Genomic DNA, 15,920 nt, shown 5'->3' with positions numbered 1-15,920 from the left:
GGGTTTTCTCAGACCCCCTCTCTCTGCAGGGTGCTTGTGGATGCTGCCGTAGTGGCAAAGGACACAGTTGTGTGCGGCTTTGAGAACGAAAAGCTGGAGTGGTGCCTGGCTGTCTGGAGGGGCTGGGGCACCCGGGAGTTTGATGTTTTCTACCAGTCCTATGAGGAGCTGGGCCGGCTGGAGGCTTGCATGCGGAAGAGAAGGTGATTCCTGTGGAATGAGCATTTCTCGGACCTCGCCAGCATGGGCCAGCAGCCTGACCTCTCCACCTGCAGCCTGCAGCCCTCTAAGGACCCAGGAGGCAGACTGGGTTCTCCTCTGAACCACTTGCTGCTAAGAAGTGCTGAGAAGTTCCCACCCCGCCCAGGTCGGGGGGGTTGAGGGTTCTCCTATTCTAGGGCTGAGTTCCCTGGATACCCCCATCCCCCCAATACTGGTTTTACAGCCCAAGGGAAGACGGTGGGGTCTGATTGGGCCAAAGTCCCCCTGCCTCTTCCATCCACTCTCAGGGCTGGGCTGGGTCACACGAAGTGGGGCTGGGCCTAGCTGGCATAATGGGCCTCCCCACTTTCACCCCCAGGTCTGGGGTGGAATTACACTAGGGGCTCTCAGTTGGGGAGCAGTTCGGGGCAGGGAGGGAGGAGGGCTGTGACCCCTGCCCCTTCCCCCGGTGGCTCCCAGGCTCTCAGCACATTTCTCAAGCTCCTGAGTCCCCGGGGCCCGGGGCCCCGCTCGGGCAGGCTGAGATCAGATGTCCCCGCTTGGGAAAGTCTCTGTGTGAAAAGCCTTAGAAGGACCCCAGCAAGGAGCACTGCCCAATCTGGGGAATGAATGAGTTTCTTTAAGTGACAGGGCTGGAAAGCCAAGAGCCAACACAGGGCCGAGAGCACCGACTCAGCCTTTACATTCCTCTCCTGTCGACAGAAGGCAGAGAGACTCAATCATCAGGACTTGAGAAAGGGCCTGTGTTTACAGCTTTGTGAAATAAATTTGGATGCAGCTGGAGCATAAACCCTGTTTGTTTGCACATAATAATCTTGTTTATCACTTTAACAAATTAAGTCATATCTCAATGGTTAGGACTCTGATTGTGAAATCACATCATATGAGGCTTATATCAAATTATGTATTTACTATGCAACACATACAGCAGAGTAAAAAAGTGAAATTGTTAACAGGGGGATGTATGGGTATGATGGCAAGAACTTTCATAAATTACGCACACACTTGCATGTACACACCTATGCACACATGTTCACATCGTTACCAAGAGTAACCATTTGAGGCTGCTTAACCCAGAACATGAGTGTGAATGTGAGATCATCCTCCAGTACAAGCTGTTGACCTTTTTCTAAAATTAAATTATAAAAATCAAACTTAAGATTTTGCTGGTGTATGTGGGCAAATGTGATTCCTTTCATCTCAAGAGTGAAGTCACAGCTTTCTGTCTGTAGAGTACATGTAATAACAGCGCAGACTCTTCCCACCCAGGCCCACTCACTGCCCCAGTGGGAGGGGCAGCCCCTCCTTGGCCCATGGCAAGGCTGACCCTAAGCAGTTTCCATGGGCAGAGATGGGCTGTGGTCTCCCCGCTTCCTTTTAGTGGCCTCAGGGGGGCTGAGGGTCTGAGCCTCCCCATGTCACAGCCATTGGCCCCTCAGCAGGTTCTTGGAGGTCACCACTCCCCCTTTCTTCTCATCTCCGCACCCCACGGCTGCCTAGTTAACTTCTCAAATGCAAACCGGGTCCTGCGCCTCCTCTGCCCCAAACCTGTGGTTCACATCCCCCTCAGCCAGACTGCTCTGAGACACTCAGGGCCCCACGATCGGGCCCCAGCCTGCCTTTCCACACTCGCCCAGCCCCAGGACTAGCACAAGCTGCGGTGAGCGGAGGCAGGAGCTCAGCTCATGGCCTCTCAGAGCCAGCGGAGGGGGCTTCTTCACGAAGTTAGAAACCATACGGAAATGGCCCATGAACTTGAATACCTAAAACTTAGACACTTAAAGTGGAAAAATTACCACAAACTCAAAAGATGGGCAGTCAATCAGGAAAAATATATTTGTAACAAAAATGAGAGACAAATAGTTGGTTTATCTTTTAAACGAAGAGTTTGTACCTATCGATGAAAAAGAGAAAACGCGAGAGGAAAACAGGTAGAGGATATAACACTCAACCTCACCCAACAGTAAGATGATAGTCATGGAGACAACAATAAAATGCTATTTATGGCCCTCATGTTGGCATCCACATGGAGCTCTGAGGGCACCAGGCAGAAGGACCAGCACCCGCAGAGGCCCTGTGATGGGATGAGCTGCTGCGCTGGAGGGCAGGTGAGAAGTGGGTGTGGCTGGAGCATTTTGTGGGAAGGGAGATTGCAGGGAGGGCGGACAAGGCATAGCATCAGAGGCGTGGGTACCCATCAAAGCAACTGGGGTATTAGCAGGGGGATTAGTTGATCTGTGTATTTTTTTAATTTTTAATTTATTTATACATATATTTTTTGGGCTGCACTGGGTCTTTGTTGCTGCGGGCGAGCTTTCTCTAGTTGCAGCAAGCGGGGACTACTTACTCTTTGTTGCGGTCCGCGGGCTTCTCATTGCCGTGGCTTCTCTTGTCACAGAGCACAAGCTCTAGGGCATGCAGTCTTCAGTAGTTGTGGTGCGTGGGCTTCAGTAGTTGTGGCTCACAGGCTCTAGAGCGCAAGCTCAGTAGTTGCGGCTCACGGGCTTAGTTGCTCCACGGTATATGGGATTTTCCCCGACCATGGATTGAACCCGTGTCCCCTGCACTGGCAGGCGGATTCTTAGCCACTGCACCACCAGGGAAGTCCCTGATCTAACTGTCTTTAAAAATCACTTTGGCTGCTGAGTGGAGGAGGGACTAAAGGGGAGGCACTCTACAATGGGGCCGCTCCTTCAAGGGCATTTGGGCTGTATCTACCTAAATTTCAAAAGTACATACCCTAAGACCCTACCCTAGCAGTCCCACTAAATATTTGATCCTTAACTTCTGTGAAAATGTTCCAAGATATAGAACAAGGATGTCATTGGAACATTGCTTATAATGGTCCCAAACAAGTGACAGCCTAAACCTCTATCAGGAAGGAAGTTGTATAATGCCTGTACCTCCAACAGTGCCATACTCTGCAGCCTTTCAGAGATGGGGCAGTGCTAATGGTGCTGGTCTGACATGTCCTCCGAGGTATAATAAATGTGTTGTTTTTATAAAAAGCGACTTGCAGTACAGTGTGTATAGAGTTACTACTTGCATTTAAAAAAAAAAAAAAAAAAGTTGTACAGCTATATGTGCATGCACAGGGAAAATATCCTTGAGGATGCCCAGGAATTAGGTAGACATTTGTTGCCCCTGGGGAGGAGAACTGAGGAGTAGTCCCTTTGTTTTTACTTTATACCTTCCTCCGCACTGTTTGAATTGTAAAATAGCCTTCTTAGGAAGGTAAGCCAGGCTGGACCCAGGAAGGGCACACCTTGGCTTTGGTGTCAAGAGGTAATGGGAAGCCCCCCTATGTCCCCTCTCCTCCATGGAGGCACCTGATCCCATCGAGGGGGTCAGGTCCCAGGGGCAGGGCCATCAATCTGTCATGTCCTTCTGACCCCGGGGCCATGGCTGAACCAGAACTCACCCTGGCTGTCTTGCGGATGCAGGCAGAGTTCTGAGCTGAGGTCCAAGCAGAGGGACACGCATGAAGGGCTGGGGACAGTTGACCAAGATCAGTGGGCTCTGACCCCATTCCACTCTTGCCAAGAGCACATGCAGCCCAGTTGCAGGTCAGACTCCTCCCCTAGCAGAGGGCAGCCCAGCCTCTTCCCGCCCTGCACCTGGGAAGCAGCAGCCTTTCTGATGACTGGTTACCAGCTGCACCACCACCACCTTCCAGCGCCACCGATTGCTCAGACCTGCAGAGTCTCTGCGAGGACCCTGTCTGGTGGCGGGGCGGCGGGGGGAGAACACCAGACCCCCACCTCCCCACACAGCGCCTTCGAGGCTGGGAGTACATCCTGCAAAAAGCATTCAGTGAGCCCCAAAGGGGATGCGAGGTGACACGCAAACTCCCCCAAGGCTCAGGAAAACAAGGAAACATGGAAATCCTGCCCTGGAAGGATCCACATCTTCCAGCATGTCAGGGCCTGGGGCCTCAAGTTCTCTGCACCCCTTAGTACCTGACACTATTTCCCACCCTTGGCAGAATGGAGCAGTCAAAGGGAAATGGGGGAGGGGGTGTATTAGTTATAACAGCACTTGGAGAATCACAGAAACTGCTCGCTACACCCCCTTCTGCTCAGTTAACAGACCCTGCTTTTGTTGGTGTATCAGCTCCCAGCCTCCCTTACAGGGAGGGGTGGCCCTGGGACTGAGCTCGGCCAGGGACAGTGTGGAGATGCCTGAGTAGGGCTTGGGGAAGGTCCATCAAAGGGCTGACTCATCAGGAGCCTCTTTGACCCTGCCCCTGCCTCCCTGGTCCTTGCTGGAGCAAGAGGGCAGGGCTCCCCTGGGGGTGCAGGGAGGACCTGGGAGAGTGATAGAGAGGCAGCCCTCCACGCCAGCCCTGGCTGCCTCCCTTCAGGCTCCTTGTCACCTCATAGACAAGGAAAGTACTTTCTTGTTTAAGAAAATATTTTCCAGCTCTCTGTTACTAGGAGCCACATGCAATTCCTAAACTTTCAGGTACATTTTCCACTAGCCGAAACAGAGCCCTGAGACCTAACAGGTTATGCTCTGGAGCTGGTCCTAACAAGCATCTGTTCAAGTTTGGGCAGAGACCTGAGCAACAAGGGACTGGAACATTCTGTGGCCAGACATGCTTAAGAGCTTACTTCTGCATCATGAGCGCTGGGTATGGCCTATGGATCTTGTCCCTGGAGCAACCACAGTTACAGAGGGCGGTCTGGGGCTTCATCCTAGTTGTCCAAACGCCAAAACTAAGGCTGTGGCATCCTGCAACTTTAAACATTCTACCCCAGGCAAGCTACCCCTCCCCTGTGGCTCTGGTTTCTACTCCGTGAAATGGCCATGACAGGTCTTACCCTCCGTCAGGTTTGGTTCGGGACCAAGAGAGATGAGTATGTGACAGTCCAGCCCCACCCCTGACTTAGGGCCAAGACTCCTTCCCTGCCCCCCAGTCATGATTACCATCTCCCCTACCTGGGATGGGTACCCAGGACCCTCACCCAGGGGGACACAAAAGTCCTCTCTGCGAACTGCTTAAGGGAAACACAAGCGGTTCTGTTCCTGTGAAACAGCCCAACTTTAAAAATAAATGTTTTTTTCTGAAGTATCAAGAAGACTTTTACTAACACACTTTACTTGAGAATTGAGTTAAGGTGTAACACACATCACAATAGATGAAAGCTGGTGTATGGATGCTAAGAAGGCAATAGGAATGTTTAGGAGCCCCGTTGGGAGCACATACTTTAAAAAATGAAATAGGAGTAATGATAGCCACACAAATAAAATAAAATAAATTTCCACTTTGCCATCCATGGTCTGTGTCATCCTCAAGGCAATCACCAATGCCCCCCAATCTTCCGGGCCTGTGATCTGGCTGCATCTTCCACCCCCAGCCTTCAGGAGAGGCCATGTGACTAGTTCTGGCAAACAGGGCATGGGGTGAGTGGAAGGAGTGCCCATCACCTGGGGTGAGAGCACTGCGTTATCTGTGTGAGACCCTCCAGGGTGCTCCCCACTCAGTCCCCAGGACCTGCAGCTATAGTTGGTGGTTGTTCAATCAGCCTGAGTCCTGGAGAGGTGACTCAGAGTGCCCCAACACCCCGCCATGGACACGGAGCAAGAGCAAGAAGGGAACCTTGTGGTTTGTTACCCAAGTTCACCTGGCCATCCTGCTTGATACAGGATGCCGACATCCCACCCACCTCCATGCCCACCCCCCAGCACACTCATACGTGGGTCTCACACCCTTGGCACCAGGCTCCACGGTGCTGTCCACTCTGCCTTGCTGTCTTCCCCAGACTGAGAGCTTCTCGAGAAAAGGGACAGGGAGGAGAGGTCTAAATGGGCAAAAAAGGCTCATCCTAAAAGAAAGGTAAGGCATGGGGGAACAGCACCATAATCTGTGAAACGGAACATCCATGTGATATCACAACCTTCAGTTGTGAGACCAAGAGTTGGGACACTTGCTTGCCTTGAGTGGTGAGTCAGATGGCTAGGATGAGCTTTTTAAATCATGAGTGTTGTTACTTATTAAAAAAGTAAATCAAAACGTATATAAAATTGTCAAAAACATTTTGGAGCTCTGTCATTAAAACTGGCTTATATAGTAGCCCTTTCATACATCACCATTCTCATGTACGCCTCTAGCTCTTAGATCTGGCCCTACTGCACTTCTCCACTAGGGTGAAGCAGGGCTCTTTGGAAGGCAGCTGATTCCATGTCTGCACACACTCACACACATATGCACAGACACACAAACACATGTACATACAAACACACACACACAAGCATACACACACTATTTAAATAGAATGGACCTGAGGCAAGCTGGATATCCAAGGATTTCAGGGGCAGTATTCAAAGGACAAAGGGGTCCACCTTAAAGGGGCTCACTCAGGCTGAGCTGTGATGATATGTTAACTAGTTAATTGAATAGTACGTGTTAGGGAACCATTGACCAAAACCACCCACCTTGACCAGGCACAGTGATAACCACTTGCATCAGCTGTCTTGCCAACAGGAGGTCCTGATAAGGAACATGGTGCTGCCACCAAAAACCAGGAGAATATGGGAGGGGCTGAAAGGAGGGAGGAGACACCAGTCCTTATGTCCTACCAATCTCCCAGAATCCTTCTTTCTGGAATCCATCTTGGCTGAGATGTGAGCGCCACCAGGAAGGACCCTGAGTCAGACTGTGGGCCAAGCAAAGTGGCAAGAGACAACCCAGAAACTAACCCCATTACCATAAAACCTGAGACTGTGAGCCACATGGCAGAGTAGTTCTCCTGGGTTTCCTTACCCTGCTGCTCTATGCCCAGGCACCCCTTCCCAATAAAGTCTTTTGCTTTGTCAACACGTGTGTCTCCTCGGACAATTCATTTCCAAGTGTTAGACAAAAGCCCACTCTTGGGCCCTGGAAGGGGTCCCCCCTTCCTGCAACACAAGTTGTAAAAAGTTGGAATGATACTGTTACTGAGTCCAAGCTCACTCTGCACACCACACGGCAGGCCAACAAGTCGGAGATGAGCTAGCTGTTGAGGCAAGGAAGACAACTTTATTCGGAAAGCTGGCAGACCAAAAAGATGGTGGGCTAGGGTCCCCAAAAACCATCCTATCAGGGTCTGGATGCCAGTTTCTTTTATAGAATCAGAGAGGGAGAGGCAGTGGGGAAGTAAAGTAAAAAAGGGCCATCAGCCTTGCAAAACATCTCCTGGGAGGACCAGCCTCAGTGAGGGAATGTGTTAATTTCTTCTTTCTTGCAGCCATACACAGGTGGGCAGGGTCAGATTGTCTCCCTGTGAGCTGAACAGAGGCACTTTAGTTTAACATTCTGGCAGAGGGGCAGGCTTCCCTGAGGCAGGGTATGATTATAATAACAAAAGCAACAAAAAGCAAAGTTAAAGTCAAAGAAACAGATCCAACATGGAGTCCAATTTAGCTCTTCCCTGTTACAATTCCCCACTGTCAATGTCCATTCCACAATCTTGTGGGATAAGGGACGACGACCACTCTTAGCTACTTCCTGCTGTGTAGGGGCAGTGAGGGGTGATCGTGGAATGGAATTGATCAGCATTGGGCAGGGGATAATTCTTAGAATTTTTAGTAAATAGTACAATTCTCAATTATTTGGACCTGATGCTGTGCTGTTCAGTAGAACAGGATTAAACAAGTAGATTGACCCATCTTTCTCCATCTGTAAGGAAACTGCAATCTCAACACTTATCCTTTTTGAAGAGCAACCTTAAGTCTTCTAAGGGTTCACAAACCCACTGCTCTCCAAGCTTCTCAGGAGTTGGGTCGTCTTTTGATGATGGTGGTGCAGCTTTAATCCAAGTATGATGAATCCAAGGTTTTATCCCAGCCAATTTGACAGATGAATGCGTGGTGAGTAATACCACATGTGGTCTTGTCCACCTTGCAGGCAGCTGGTGCTCAGGCCCTTGTTGTCTCCAGGTTTTAAGGAGGACTCGATCTCTGGGTCAGAAAGAATGCAAAGCTACCTCAGTTGGATAGGCAGACCTGCTGGAAGCAAACTCATGAACAGAGGTTAGTATAGTGCCCAAAGCTTTAACATAATTAGCAACAGCTATGTCTTTCAGAGCATTTACAGATTCCCCTGCCTGGGCAGACACCTAGAATGGCCTACCATACAATATTTCATAGGGGCTTAATTTAACCCTGCTTCTGGGAGCCACTCTGATCCATAGCAGGGTAACTGGCAAGGCCTTATCCCAAGTTATATTAGCCTCTTGACATATTTCAGCAATGCTCCTTTTCAACGTATGATTCATTTTCTCAGATTTTCCTGTTGACTGTGGTCTCCAGGATGAATGTAACTTCCAATTAATTTGCAGTGCTTTAGCCACTTATTGGGTTATGCTACAGACAAAAGCAGGCCCATTATCACTCTGGAGGGTGTTAGGTAGTCCAAACTGGGGAATAATTTCCTTTAGGAGGACTTTAACCACTTGGGAGGCTTTTTCTGTCCGGGTGGGATATGCTTCCACCCATCCTGAAAAAGTGTTCACACACACCAACAGGTATCTGAAGTTTCCCGGAATTTGAGGTATTTGAGTAAAGTCTATTTGCCAGTCCTCTGTGAGGCAGGTCCCTCTGTGCTGGGTCCCCATCTGGGGAGGTCTGACAACAGTTTTGGGGTTACTTTTAGCACAAATCATACAATTCCGAGTGACTCGCTGGATGGTCTTTTGTAGGTGAGTTCCCATTATATAATTTTGAATCCATTGCAGGTGGCATCTCTCCCATAATGGGTACTGTCATGAATGTGCTTCAGCACAGTGTCCAAGAGGGCCTCAGGAATCAAAACAGTTCCTGGTGCATTACATTTCCAGCCAGGTGAGTTACGGCCAAGAGTGAAAACCCACTCTTTGGCCCTCTCCTTGTCCTTTTCTGCATACGCTGGCTGATATTTTGACAAGTCAATCTGCGGAAGAAGTGACCCTATCATGGCTTGATAATTGCCTTCCTTTGCTGCTTTCTTTGCAGCTTGGTCAGCTAACCAGTTGCCCTTTATTATGTGAGTCTCACCCTTCTGGTGGCCTGGGCAGTGCATTACAGCCACTTGTGAGGGATTATGGACTGCTTCTAATAGTGACAGGATTTCAGAAGCATGTTTTGTGCCTTTATTGTTTGAAGTGAGAAGCCTCCTTCCTTTCCAGATCGCCCCCTGAGCATGCACCACAGAAAATGCGTAGCGGGAGTCTGTATATATTTACTCGCTTCCCTTTAGCGAGGAGCAGGGCTCTTGTCAGAGCAATGATTTCTGCCTTCTGAGCTAAGCTCCCCGGGGGCAGGGCTTTTGCTTCAACAATGCTTTTAAGTGTTACCACCCAGCACGTGGTTATATACCCGTCAGGTCGCCTACCTTTGTCCATGAAGCTGCTTCCATCGGTGAACAATTCCATATCTGGCTCAGCCAAGGGTAGGTCCATTAAGTCTGGTCTGCTAGAGTACACTAGCTCAGTGACGTGTAGGCAGTCATGCTCTGGGGATTGTGCAGCATCAATCCGGAGCAATGTGGCTGGATTTAGGGCTGAAGTGACTTGAAGTCTTATGTTGGGATTGTCCAGGAGAATGGCTTGGTACTTTCCCATTCTCCCAAAAGTCAGCCAATAGGCCCCTTTCTGTTCCAGCAAAGAAAGGACATGGTGAGGAACATACACAGTGGTGGGTTGCTCTAGGGTAAGCTTCTCAGCTTCCTGAATTCTGTCACAAGTAGCTGCTACAGCTTGAAGGCCAGGAGGCCACCCCTTAACAGTCTGTTCTAGATGTTTTGAGAAGTAAGCAACAGGTCGGAGGATATTCCTCAGAGTTTGAATTAACACCCCAAAGCTTATGCCTTGTCTCTCATGTACATACAGTTTGAAAAGTTTCTTTAAGTCTGGTTGTCCCAAAGCCAGGGCTGAGACTAACATCGTTTTTATCGTTTCAAAGGCTGTTTGGCACTCTTTAGTCCAAGTAAGGGGCTCAAGATCATGTCTCTTCAGTGCCTCATAGAGAGGCTTTACTATGAGCCCATTGCTTGGGATCCAAATCCGACAGAACCCTGCCATTCCCAGAAAGCCTCTCAGTTGTCTGTGGGTCTTGGGTGCTCCTAAGCCTGCAATTTCCTGCTTTCTGTCAGGCAAAAGATCCTGCTGTCCTTGAGAGAGGACAAAGCCCAGATACGTGACTTGCTGTTTGCATATCTGGGCCTTTTTCTGGGAGACCTTATATCCACAGTTAGCCAAATAGTTCAGGGTTCTGATAGTATTTTGTAGACATTTATCATATGTAGGGCTCACTATGTGCAAGTCATCCACATATTGGAGCAAGAGTCCTTCGTCCAATATTAAGTCTCTAAGGTCTCTAGACAACGTCTCCCCAAACAAGGTAGAGGAATTCTTAACTCCTTGAGGCAGGACTGTCCAACAATACTGTTGGACTACCTGCGTTTCTGGGTCTTGCCATTCAACAGCAAATAGCTGCTGTGATTCTTCTACAATAAGAATGCAGAAAAAAGCATCTTTCAAGTCCAGGACTGAGAACCAGCCATATTCTCCCAGAATAGTTGTGAGCAGAGTGTATGGATTTGGCAGCACAGGATGTAAGTCTTGGACTACTTCATTAATAGCCCTCAAATCTTGGACAAAGCGATACTCTGCTGAGTTTGGCTTTTTGACCGGGAAGATAAGGGTGGTATATGGGGACCTGCAAGGTCTAATCAGTCCTATTTTCAAAAACTTCTCCAGGATTGGCTGAATTCCCTTTTGAGCCTTTTGTTTCAGAGGATATTGTTTTAGATTAGGTGTCCCAGCATCCCTTTTTAACGGGATTTGTATTGGTCTTGTGTTTTTGGCCTTCCCCGGAGTGCCATCAGCCCACACTTCCAGCCTTACCTTTTCGTAGACCTCTGTGGGAAAAAGCTCTGTCTCCTTCTCTGGGGTTTCCATGAGTACCATTTGTAGGCTTAAAGTGTACTCCGGTGGGACCCTGATGTCAAGCTGTTATGGCGAAAAGGTTACTTGAGTGTTTAATTTACAAAGGAGATCTTGTCCCAGAAGGGGGATTGGACACTCTGGCATATATAAGAAGCTATGTCCCCTAGTTGGCATTCTAGAGCTTACAGAAACAAACGGTTCTCTACTTCTCCAGAAACTCCCATGACCAAGATAGACTGAGATGTTTTCTGTGCCACCTTGGTGTTTACCACAGAATATGTGGCACCCATATCTATTAGAAAGTCAATCAACTTGTTCCCCACTGTCAATGTTACCCAGGGGTCTTGTGGGGAAATTAGAATCAGACGCCTCAGGTCCAAGGGAGTCCCTGGGCCTCTTCATTCATTATCAGATTGCTCCTCTCTTTCTACCATATGAGAGGCTCCTGTCTTCCTTCTATTATTCTTTTGTCTAGGGCATTCTCTTTTCCAATGCCCTTCCTCCTTGCAGTAAGCACATTGCTCCTTCCCCAATGGTGGCTTACTTTCCTTTAGGTTACTCACCTTCTGGGAATTCAATGCTGCTGCCAGAAAAGGTGCATTCCGTTTTGCATCTTCTTGCTTTTGTCATTGTTCCCTGTTGTTGAATACTTTAAAAGCAACATCTACTAATTGAGAAGGGTTCATTCCAAATACACCATCTAACTTCTGTAATTTTTTCCTTATATCTGGGGTGCTTTGCCCAGTGAAAGTCATACTATCCTTACATTCTCAGGGGTCTCAGGGTCTGCATCCATGTAGCGCTTATAAGCTTGATAAATCCTTTCCAGGAACTCTGATAGAACCTCATTTGGCTTTTGTTTTATCTCCTGAATAAGAGATTGTTTAAGCTCTTTTGTCTAGGTACCCCCTTTTGAAGACCCACTAAGACACATCCCCTGTAGTGTTCTAGAAGTGGCATGCCCCCATTATTAGGATCCCAGTTAGGCTCAGCAATAGGGACTGCCAAATTTGCTTCTGGAGTTCCATTTGGAGCCATTAAATGGAGCTGGTGCACTTCCTCTCTTCTATCCTCCTTTCATCCTCAGTAATCATTATATTCATAAGAGTGTGAATGTCCGCCCAAGTGGGATGGTGAGTGGCAAATATCGAGGTGAAAATTTCAGTCATATGGAGTGGGTCCTCTCAGTAAGCAGGGTTATGGTTTTTCCAGTTAAGCAAATCCTAAGTCGAGAATGGATTCTGCATCCATAGGAGCCCAGCTGGCTGGCCATTTGCATTACGGACTCCTACAGGATATCAGCACAAGGGAAATTGCCCTGCTGCAGAAGTTGCTCTCAGTCCAAATTGGGTGCCCTGTCGGGCCTTAGATGGTGATACTAAACCAGGTCCCTCTGCCACCGGGGTTACCATAGAAACTTCTATTCGCTCCCCATGAGTGGGGGAAACAAGAGGTAGTGAAAGGGGTGAATATGTTGGCGGCATGGGGTGGGGCAGTTGGAGCAACTGCCAGGGCATGCAGCCTGCTCGGCCAGTGGGGGAGCTGGATGGGCCAGAGGGGGTGTTTAAGGTCTGGAATAATATGTCCCCACTCTCATTTTCTCCCCCTTCCCCTTGTAGAACAGGTTCTCCCTTGGGTTTCCTTTCAGACCATTGTACCATAAGGTGGCAGTCCTCTGACTCCTTCCTCCTGATGCAATAGCATAAATGCTTCTACATATGGAATCTCACCTCTTTTCCCTGCTCTTTTGCAAAACACTTCTAACTGCCAGATTGTATGATAATTGAGTGAGCCATTCAGGGGCCCATCATTCTTCTGATCCTAACATATATTGGGTCCACACCCTATTACAATAGTATATCATGTCTTTCTTAGTCATAGGCTCATAGCTATGTTTTGCCCATTTATCTAATATATGCCCCAAAGGGCTATCCTTCAGGATAGATGGAGTATTTCCCTTTTTTATAAGTTTGATAACACCAAAACACGAAAGACGCAGACAAATTCCAACACAAAAGGCACAAACAAATTCTAACATCAATGCACACAAAACCAAAAGAAAACCAAGACCAAAACCAACGAACTAGTTTCCAATGAACCAGTTCCCAAAATCAGGTAGAGTCCAACAATTCCCCTCTCCAACAGGGTACCCCAACCAAATTGGCTTGTCCTGTAAAGGAAAAGCCCAAATTGAGGGGGGAATATGTTTCCAGTGTGCACGCCAGAGCGACTTACCGTCCAAAATCAAATGGAGTCCGTCGACTCCTAGAAGTTTGTTGGTTCCTTGCTTCAACTGCCAAGCGCTGGGGTAGCTGGTGTCGCTTCAGGGAACTTTGAAGGGAAGATCCTCAAGACAAATGGACCTGGCAACTGCTAGGGTCTTGCCCCAATATTCCTTGACTGGAGCCAGCTAGCCATGAGCCACAAGGCTCCTGGCTGGCTAAGCCAAATTTGTTACCGAGTCCAAGCTTGCTCTGCTCGCCGCAAGGCAGGCCAGTAGTAAATCAGAGACGAGGTGTTGAGGCAAAGAAAACGACTTTATTCAGAAAGCCGATAGACTGAGTAGATGGCAGGCTAGGGTCCCCAAAAACCATCTTATCAGGGTCTGGATGCCAGTTTCTTTTATAGAATCAGAGAGGGAGAGGCAGTGGGGAAGTAAAGTAAAAAGGGCCATCAGTCTTGCAAAACATCTCCTGGAAGGACCAGCCTCAGTGAGGGGATGTGTTAATTTCTTCTTTCTTGCAGCCATTCACAGGTGGGCAGGGTCAGATTGTCTCCCTGTGAGCTGAACAGAGGCACTTTAGTTTAACATTCTGGCAGAGGCAGCAGGGTTCCCTGAGGCACGCTATTATGTATGATTATAATAACAAAAGCAACGAAAAGCAAAGGTTCAAGTCAAAGAAACAGATCCAACATGGAGTCCAACTTAGCTCTTCCCTGTTACAATACCAAAAAAAGAGAAGTTATTTACAGCATGTAAATTGTAGCTGTAATTTAAAAGATATGTATAATTTGTGATCACTTTTAAAGACAAGTATTATATAAACCGGTATTGGCTCCTTCTAGTAAGTGTAGAATATTAGCTTATAAAACATTTTTTTGAGCGGCGATGACGGCGGCGGCGGTGGCGGCGGCGGCGGCAGCAGCAGCGGGGTCTGCGGGCGGTCGGGGCTCCGGGCCGGGGCGGCGGCACCATCTTGTGCCCGGGGCCGGTGTGGAGGCCGGGGAGGGGGCCCCGGGGGGCGCAGGGGACTACGGGAACGGCTTGGAGTCTGAGGAACTGGAGCTTGAGGAGCTGCTGCTGGAGCCCGAGCCGGAGCCCGAGCCCGAAGAGAAGCCGCCCCGGCCCCGTGCACCGCCCCCCCCAACCCCCGGGAGCTCCGGGCCCTGGGCTTGACTCGGGAGCCCCCGGCAGCCAGGAGGAGGAGGAGCCGGGGCTGGTCGAGGGTGACCCGGGGGACGGCGCCATTGAGGACCCGGAGCTGGAAGCGATCAAAGCTCGAGTCAGGGAGAGGGAGGAAGAAGCTGAGAAGCTAAAGGAGCTACAGAACGATGTAGAGAAGCAGATGAATATGAGTCCACCTCCAGGCAATGCTGGCCCAGTGATCATGTCCATTGAGGAGAAGATGGAGGCTGATGCCTGTTCCATCTATGTTGGCAATGTGGACTCTGGTGCAACAGCAGAAGAGCTGGAAGCACACTTTAATGGCTGTGGTTCAGTCAACCGTGCTACTATACTATGTGACAAATTTAGTGGCCATCCCAAAGGGTTTGCATGTATAGAGTTCTCAGACAAAGAGTCAGTGAGGACTTCCTTGGCCTTAGATGAGTCCCTATTTAGAGGAAGACAAATCAAGGTGATCCCAAAACGAACCAACAGACCAGGCATCAGCACAACAGACCAGAGGTTTCCTGCGAGCCCGATATCGTGCCCAGACCACCAACTACAACAGTTCCCGCTCTCGATTCTACAGTGGTTTTAACAGCAGGCCCTGGGGTCGTGTCTACAGGGGCCGGGCTAGAGCGACATCATGGTATTCCCCTTACTAAAAAAAGTGTGTATTAGGAGGAGAGAGAGGAAAAAAAGAGGAAAGAAGGATAAAAAAAAGAATTAAAAAAAAAAAAAAAGAAAAAACAGAAGATGACCTTGATGTTCTTTCCATATTTTTTTTTAAAAAGAGATATACTGTGGAAGGGGGGAGAATCCCATAACTAACTGCTGAGGAGGGACCTGCTTTGGGGAGTAAGGGAAGGCCCAGGGAGTGGGGCAGGAGGCTGCTCATTCACTCTGGGAATTCGCCATGGACACATCTCAACCACGCAAGCTGCTCCCCCTGTCTCCCTGTCCCCCTTTGCCCCCTTGTGGGCTGCTCAAGGGTAGGTGGGCATGGGTGGTAGGAAGAGTTTTTTACCCAGGGCTCTGCAAGGACACCAAACTGTTCTGTTACCTTCCCTCCATCTTCTCCCTAGCTTTCACAGTCCCCTCCTGCCTGTTCTTGTCCTGCCAGGTCTACCACCCACCCCACCCCTCTTTTCTGGCTCCCTGCCCCTCCAGATTGCCTGGTGATCTATTTTGTTTCCTTTTGTGTTTCTTTTTCTGTTTTGAGTGTCTTTCTTTGCAGATTTCTGTAGCTGGAAGATCTCCGATCCACTCCCAGCGGCTCCATTGTAAATTCCCCTTTCCCCTGGGGAAATGCACTACCTTGTTTTGGGGGGTTTTGGGGTGTTTTTTGTTTTTCAGTTTTTTGTTTTGTTTTCCTTTGCCTTTGCCTTTTTTTCCCTTCTATTTGG

General features: G+C 49.0%; 1 protein-coding gene and 1 pseudogene across 6 annotated transcripts in view; both read left to right on the top strand.

Moving 5' to 3' along the window:
* LRRK1 (leucine rich repeat kinase 1) overlaps window positions 1-1,387 on the top strand; it is a 118,043-nt gene extending 116,656 nt beyond the window's left edge. For all 6 annotated transcript variants that reach the window (XM_068556672.1, XM_068556683.1, XM_068556689.1 and 3 more), the window contains one exon: window positions 30-1,387. In XM_068556672.1, the coding sequence (XP_068412773.1) occupies window positions 30-207 (178 nt within the window). In that variant the 3' untranslated portion in view covers window positions 208-1,387. The remainder of the gene's footprint in view (window positions 1-29) is intronic.
* A 12,851-nt stretch (window positions 1,388-14,238) lies between these two features.
* LOC137764042 (polyadenylate-binding protein 2 pseudogene) lies at window positions 14,239-15,221 on the top strand (annotated as a pseudogene).
* The last annotated feature ends 699 nt before the right edge of the window (window positions 15,222-15,920 follow it).

The sequence above is a fragment of the Eschrichtius robustus genome, chromosome 1, assembly GCF_028021215.1.
Source record: "Eschrichtius robustus isolate mEscRob2 chromosome 1, mEscRob2.pri, whole genome shotgun sequence".
NCBI lineage: Eukaryota > Metazoa > Chordata > Mammalia > Artiodactyla > Eschrichtiidae > Eschrichtius > Eschrichtius robustus.
This window is presented reverse-complemented; position numbering and strand designations above follow the sequence as displayed.